Source organism: Mytilus galloprovincialis, chromosome 8 (genome assembly GCF_965363235.1).
Source record: "Mytilus galloprovincialis chromosome 8, xbMytGall1.hap1.1, whole genome shotgun sequence".
Classification (NCBI taxonomy): Eukaryota; Metazoa; Mollusca; class Bivalvia; order Mytilida; family Mytilidae; genus Mytilus; species Mytilus galloprovincialis.
In genome coordinates, this window is record NC_134845.1 from 47,931,861 (window position 1) to 47,940,240 (window position 8,380).

At 32.3% G+C, this 8,380-nt stretch overlaps 1 protein-coding gene across 1 annotated transcript; it reads right to left on the reverse strand.

Annotated features, from left to right (window-relative positions):
- Positions 1-1,465: 1,465 nt before the first annotated feature.
- On the reverse strand, positions 1,466-3,991 carry LOC143043044 (UDP-glucuronosyltransferase 2B13-like). Its single transcript, XM_076215540.1, is given in 3 exon segments — positions 1,466-3,244; positions 3,318-3,489; positions 3,987-3,991. Coding segments are annotated over 3 exon segments (615 nt in total). The 3' UTR covers positions 1,466-2,806.
- Positions 3,992-8,380: the final 4,389 nt, after the last annotated feature.

Here is an 8,380-nt window from a genome sequence, read left to right on the forward strand (position 1 = left end):
AGTCCCCGACATGAAATGTCAGTTTGAACATAATGAATAAAAGAAAATGTAAAGTGAACGTAATTTAGACAGCAACCAATACGACACAAATAATGAAATGCCAGCACATATATATCGGACAGTCTGATATTTACAGCACAGAAAAACAAAATTATAAAAGTCTTATGGTTTAAGCAACGTTATTGACAAACAATTAAAGATCAACACACAAGATGAAATGAAATCGCATGGAAATACATATTTCGGCACAACAGACCTTCATCAGACACGACCTATTCAAAAATGTGATAAACATACTAAGTTTTTTGTGTGAAAAAACTGACTATCTCTTTCATACTGCTGGCAGTTTTGAACTTTGTCAAATTTATTTTTTTACTTCTTAGTAGGTTATGCTTGCCATCGTATGTGTTCATCCCTATACCTAAATAGATATGCACAGGTATCTTTCATATTTTCATACTAAAGAAATGCATACTTTGTTTTACAGCCCGATCTCTCCTTACATATATAATATGTAAAAAGAAGAAATCAAAAACCGTTTGGACAAAAAGAAGAAAATAAAAAAAGACTCTGTTCCATACAAAAAAAAATTTCCACGTTAAAAATTCATCAACTGAAATAAATTGTCGGATATCTACAATTCAGTAAAATCATATCGGTAGTGAGCATATTTTAATAAACAAAGAGAATCAGATGCATTGTTTTTCTTAACAAACACGATGGTGAATGATCTCTACCCGTTCACGCTTAGCTTCGTAGCTGTCATCGCTGGTGCTATCATTAGAAATAGGTTTCCTATTATTATTTTGAATTTTTATACTTTACAGTTACTAAGGCCGTGTTCACATTGACCTAAACTCGGTGTTGTGTTAGTGTAACTCTCACATAAACTAAACATAATTACGTTCCCATTGATAAAACTCAATGTTTACATGTAGTTTGAATCATGTTTTGTCTACATGCAGTCGATGGTCGATGTTGGCCTTGTTTAGGTTAAGTGTACACAACATTAGGCATTCAGAACTTAAATTTTCCCATGTATATTTAAAAAAAAACAATTTTTATGTAAAATTGATATTTATAACACTTATTAATAAAGTTCTTTACAGAAATATTTGTCTAAACTTGATATATTTATTTGTTATAAAAACACTTTACGTAGCCTTATCAACCCCTTATCAAGACTCATCCATCATCATTGCCGAACACATAATTCATTTGAAAAGGTCTTCCCGAATCGATTGGACGTACACACTGACAGAAATATTTGCCAATGGTCTTTATACTCAAACAACGATTCACTCATAAAAGCCTCTGGCCTTTGTTAGTCTTGTATGATTTTTAATTTTAGTTTCTTGTGTATAATTTGGAGTTTAGTATGACGTCCATTATCACTGTACTAGTTTACATATTTTTTAAGGGGCCAGCTGAAGGACGCCTACGGGTGCGGGTGTTTCTCGAAGACCCATTGGTTGCCTTCGGCTGATGTCGTGTTGTTGTCGCTTTGACACATTCCCCATTCCCTTTCTCAATTTTATTACTGAAAAATGGGCGAGGTTAGTTGTTTGTTTGTGTAGTATCTCTGATCCGTTAAAAGAAAATTAGAAATAAAAAAAAACATTACCCCCTCCCTTTGCCAAATACTCCTTGGAGAAAAAATACCACTTGAAACAAACAGAAAAGATAATAATGTAGTGATCCTTAACATCGCAATTCTTTTTCTTCGTCTGTAAGCACGGTGATGGCGAGCCTACGTTTTTAATGCGTAATCGAGACATCTTTAAACTACTGCAAATCATCCAAAATGACTTTCTTAAAGGAGCAACCACTTTACTTAAAAAAAGGGGGAGGGGGGTTCTGAGTAAGATTTTTTTCTCGCGCGAAAGTTTATAATTAGTGGGTTTTTTTCTATGGTACCAATTCAATATTTTACACTTTAATGTATGGGGAAACTTTGGATTCAGAATATTTGTTCATTCTAATCATCTGAATGACCCGATTTTTGTTTTAATCAAAATGTGTGAAAAATCCATCACACTTTTTTTTTAAAGTCAAATGATAGTTCCCTAACTGCTAGAAAAGTTGTTCGAAAATTTGAATTACGTTCTACGTAATGAACATTTAAATGACATATAGTTTACAAGTGTGAACAAATCTTATGTACAGGTAGCTAAACAAGGTGTATAGATGTGAACAAATTTAATGTAAAACTTGTGTACATTACATTAAACCAAATGTAAACATGTTTACTGTACACAGCGTTTGATGTGAACACGGCCTTAAACAAATTCATGTTTGAACCATGTTGATATGCATGTATCAGTATCAGTATTATTATATCATACATTTTGAAACAAACATAGAGCCTGTAAATGGTCTTTTCTAATATTTTCAGATATTAGTTTGTACAAATTCAATTTACATAAAACACTTGGTTTTAGTGCAGTTTTTCTTTGGCATTCTTTTTTCTACAACATATTTTAATACAAAACTTAAGAAATAACTTAAAAGAATATACGACAAAACCTAGTCCCAGAATGTAGATCAGATAAACATCTACCATAAAATATGAATACCACTGAATATCTAGCGATGCTGGTCTGAAATGTTCTGTTCCATACTTAGTCACCAAGTCTATCCAATAAGCTTCCTTTTGTGTTGGTGTTTGTGGACGACTGTGGAATATCTCAGATGCATTTTTAATGCTGAACATGAAATTGCTGTTATGCACTACTTCATTAATGTTGTCAACTAATTCGTTCACAGAAAAATCTAAAATATCCATTGAAATTCCATAACCCTTTTCTTATATAACAGCGGCATTTGTTTTTTTATAAAGAGCAATTGGAAATGCAAGCATAGGTACGCCATGGTAGAGAGCTTCAAAGATGCTGCTCTTTCCACAATGAGTGATAAATAGTTTGGTTTTGACATGCCAAAGCAGATCATTCTGTGGTAACCATGGCAAAAGTAATATGTTTCCATATTCTTTTTCATAATCTTCATTACGAAATATAAAACTGAAATGCTTCATCTTTTGAAAAGCTGAAATTAATTTATTCATTATATATTCAGGGCATGACTTAATTATGCTACCAAAGGCAACGATAACTAAGTCATCTTTAGACTTCTCAACAAATGTCTCTATCTTAGATATCAACGAATTAACGGGCCTGGCTGCTAATCCACCACATAAAATGGCATTCGAGGCAATGGGAATTGGATAATCCATTAAACTATCCCCTCAATTATGTGCAGCAAAAAGCTACTTTTCAATTCGCTGTTTGACATAAACGGCTTTTCTGGAACTAGATTGCAACTAGATTGCCAAATGAAGGCATTGTGGGTTTGATAAGATGAATATTATACAATACGATATTAATCATTCGTTCCAGGAATGTCATTTTGTCTATATATCCTGACCATAGTGCTGGCATATAGACAGGGTTAAATGGCGTTCAGTGGAGACTTGTATCATAGTGGGCAGAACTTAAAATGAAGGGTAATGAAAGTTTGTATGCTTAATTTTCGTAGCAAACAAAAGGAGCATAGTCAACGATGGCATAGTCAAACTTTGCAGCTTTTAAGATTCCAAATAGTTCATCATTTGTCAAAAACGAATGACAGTGATCATATTTCCCAGTAATTGAAGTAAGGAAAAAGACTTAGAACCATTCATTTTTAATTCCGATATAAGTTGAACGTAATGAAAAATGGACGCATTATCCACGTGGCATTATCAAGACTTTTTGCTACTACATAACTAATCGATAATCCATTTGAACGTATTTCTTTGTCCATTGATGTTGAAAGCACAAATGTTGCTGAGTGATTGTACTTTTCTAATTTTTTTGTAATGTCTATTACAGTAGAGAAGTGACTTCTCAATTGGTCTACGAAAACATTACATTTTTTTAGAGTCCACATAATACAAATTTTTCAAAGATCCCAGGATTACAGCAATATCGAATGTTTTCTATTCATACGTCATCCTGAAGAATATAAAATCATTAATTCAGTAAATGAAAAAAACAGTTAGACGAAATACAACTGACAATTTTATTTATCTTTTGCAGTATTTAAATCATAATTTAAAAAAGAAGATGTGGTATGATTGCCAATGAGACAACTATCCACAAAAGACCAAAATGACACAGACATTAACAACTATAGGTCACCGTACGGCCTTCAACAATGAGCAAAGTCCATACCGCATAGTCAGCTATAGAAGGCCCCGATAAGACAATGTAAAACAATTCAAACGAGAAAAATAACGGCCTTATTTATGTAAAAGAAAAAAAAATGAACGAAAAACAAATATGTAACACATAAACAAACGACAAACACTGAATTACAGGCTCCTGACTTGGGACAGGCACATACATATATAATGTGGCGGGGTTAAACATGTTAGCGGGATCCCAACCCTCCCCCTAACCTAGGAAAGAACTAAAAAAACAGTTGAAAATAAGCTTTGTAGTATTTTTACTGCTCTTAGATTAACAGAATTTCGTGAATCTCTCTGTATCACGACTTTCCAGTTGATCGACATTCTTTTAGAGATAAGAATGCAGGCGGAGTCAGTCACATCTAGTGCGGAAATATAAACACAAGCATAAAAAACTCAAATGCCATGTTCAATTCAATTTTGTTCAAGAAAGCCTAATTTTAAGGAATAGAAAATTGTTGAAATTTATACTAAGAAATGTTTGAACTTAGAAAACAATCATTATTATACAATTTTTATAAGAAGATGTGGATATGAGTGCCCCTGCATGACACAACTCTTCAAGCGAGTCACAATGCACTAGTATACATAGCTACCGATTGGAGGTCAAAGTACGGCCTTCAACACAGAGCCTTGGCTCACACCGTACAGCCAGCTATGAAGGGCCCGAAAATGTAAAAAAATGTTTACTTTTTACTCATAACAACAATATTATTATATTTGAACTTACGTGTGTACGTTGTGTTATTACAGTATTGTCTATATTATAAAAGCATCTACGCTTTAATATTCCATAGATATTGTGTCATAGATAAAACTGGTTTGTTCCGGGAAGGTTTACCTGTTTTTTGTTAAATGTCTTTTGAAGGAGTTGAACCATTTCGGTGGATAATTTACACTGCAGTCTCAGGTTTGGGTGAACGTTGGCGCCTGTTACAACGTTTAAACCCGGAACATTTGTATGCACTATCGTAAGAATGTAACCTTTAAAATACATAGTTATCCTGTTATATATAGATAAAGCAATCTCTGAATAGAAAATTAACGAATATGTGTATTTATAAATCCCTGAAAGCAGTTAATAAGAATACAAATTTAAAATATGTTTTGGGTTTGATGATAAAATCGCTGTTAGTGCCAATATAAACAATTTTCTAAGATCTTATTACAACAATAAATAAAGGCAACAGTAGTATACCGCTGTTCGAAATACATAAATCGATTGAAAAAAACCGGGTTACAAACTAAAGCTGAGGGAAACACATAAAATATAAGATGAGAACTACGACACGACAAAACACATCATTAAAATGTAACACACACAGAAACGAACTATAATATAACTGACTTGGAACAGGACATTTTAAAAAAAAAATAATGGTGGGTTGAACCTGGTACTTAATACTTGAATTATAAGGTGCGATGAGATAATTAAGATTACATGGTGATTTTCATCCTTTTAGTGTTTATATATAACCCATTGAGAATATTTGTATGTTAATACTTAAATATTTTCTTTTATTACGGTTTTTACACATATGCTTACGGTTGGTCTCGTTAGTTTAAATATGAATATGAATGTGACCAACCGATTTAGACTTTTTACCGGATTTGTTATCACATAAGCAACACGACGGGTGCCACATGTGGAGCAGGATCTGCTTACCCTTCCGGAGCACCTGAGATCACCCTTATTTTTTGGGGGGGGTTCGTTTTGCTTATCCTTTGTTTTTCTATGTTGTGTCATGTGTGCTATTGTTTGTCTGTTTGTCTTTTTCATTTTTGGCTTTGTCAGTTTATTTTCGATCTGTGAGTTTGACTGATTGATACTTGTATAATAGTTTATTTTCTTGTAAATGGTTAAAAATATTTTTGAAAACATTTTTTCCTAAGACTAACTCCCACATGACAATAGACTGGCCTGTAGTTAGAAGGTAATGACTTGTCACCACTTTTAAATAAGGGAACATGTGCAATCTTCCATTTTTCTGAAAATATTTAATCATTTAAAGATTTGTTAAAGAAAGACATAATGGTTTGGAAATTTCATTTCTGACAGCAAGTTACATTCTGTTGCTAATGATATCTGGTCCAACAGCTTAATTAACATCGAGCGTTGAAAGAATATCAATTACATCTTGTTCACTAACTACAATTTGTGAAATAATCTCAAGACATCGGTCTTCAAATTCCGGCAAATCTTTACAAGCGCCATCTAAATTAGAAATTGAACAAAAATACTTAATTAAAATGTCGGACTTTTCGGTTCCCTCATACGATTAATCTCATTTAAACAGCGTTAATGCGTTTTTGTCCGATCAAGTTAAATTCGGGTTACTAGTGTACGCAAGTTTAAAGTTATGATCAGGGTCCGTTATGGGAGGTAAATCATGAGACGGTGTATCACTTTTAATTAACATGTTAACCGTTTTCCAGTACTGTTTACAGTTTGTAACTTTTAGTTCATCTAAATTTTCATTAATACTGTTAAAAAATGTTTTTTAGTTTGCTTTTTTAAGTTATTTACTTTGTTCCTTTGTTGTTTAAATTCCTTTTATGCGGATGTACTATTCGAGCGAATAAAACAATTCGAAGCCTTTCGCGTTTTCTTGTTTCACGCCGCAAATTCGAATCATACCAAACTTTATCGTCACTGGTATGCTATATTAAGAAATGTGTTCGTGAAATTAGTTGCAGCAACATGAACGTCGCTTTCATCAGAAATTAAATATTCCCAATTTGTTTCGACTACTTTTTGTTTCATTATGTCATAATCACCTTTTTTATAATCCCATATCAATCTTTTATAAGTTTGTTTTTTACTAAAACCACAATCAGTTGTGAAATATGTTACATCATGATCACTAATACCTCTATCAAAAGGTATTGTGTCTTTTTCTAGAACTGGTATAGAATTAGTGACTAAAATAGGATCAAGTAAAGACGTGCTACCTGTTCGTCTGTCAAAATGAGTAGCTTTGTCAATTATGTTAACAAGGCCATTGATGAAAAAAATATCTCTTATATTTGACGGTAGATCTGACATAAAGTTTTTATTCAGGTCACCTAAGCAAATTATGCAATTATTTTTATCCAGGGCATTTTTCAATATTTGATCAAAATACTGCCAGAAATAAACTGAAGATTGCCGTTCCGATCTATAATTGATGTTTATTAATATGGATCGGAATTTAGTTTTTAGCTCAAACTACATACTCTCAAGTTGGCAATTCTCTAAATCATGTCGATGAGATATGCGAACATAGCTTTTATAATACATAATAATGAAACCCCCATGAGAATTTCTATTTTTTCGAACCGGTATTTCAAACCGGATATATATAAATCAGAATCTGTTATATTTGAGTCTAAATGGGTTTCTGTCAAGAATACGACATCGTTATCTTCAACTATATCGACAATATAATTCAGTTTATTTCTAAGGCTTCTTATTTTACCAAGGAAAATTGACAATGTTTTCTCAGATATTTCGCATGTGCGCTCATGACACGGGTTCGGTTAGATGTCACCAATTATTAGCAATAAACATAATAACTATGTTAAATGAAATCATATAAGCAGAAGATCTGTATAAACTAAAAATACATAGTTTGAGTCTTGAAACAGTCATAAATAACGCTACAAGTAAGTCATACACTGAGAACGATACAAATGTGTTTTTTTTTCTCAAACAACCCAGACTTATCTTTTGATAAGACAGTCCTATTGTATTTATATGCTACTATATCCCATTTGTCAAATACAAGACAATACATGTAAATGACAATAAAAGAAATATGACTGCTTTGAAAACCATGATGCAAGATAAACACATATAATTCGAATGATCATTCATGAAATTCAGGCAAATAAAAAATAAGGGAAAACAAAAGTTTATGTACAAAAGGCAAAATTGGAACATCATAAGAATGTTCGATGCAGTTGTTGTGAAATCAGAGAGATTAATTTAGTTAAGATGAATTTAGTTTCAATGTTATTTTAGGGGAGAAATAAATACATCAAATAAATCAGAAAACAAAATGTGAAGTTTTTTTTAAAAACAGAAGTTTTATTGTGAAATGTTGTAAATAGGTAGATAGAGTAATCTATCTTTTCATTTAATTAATATAAGTAAGCTATAACAATGTTTGA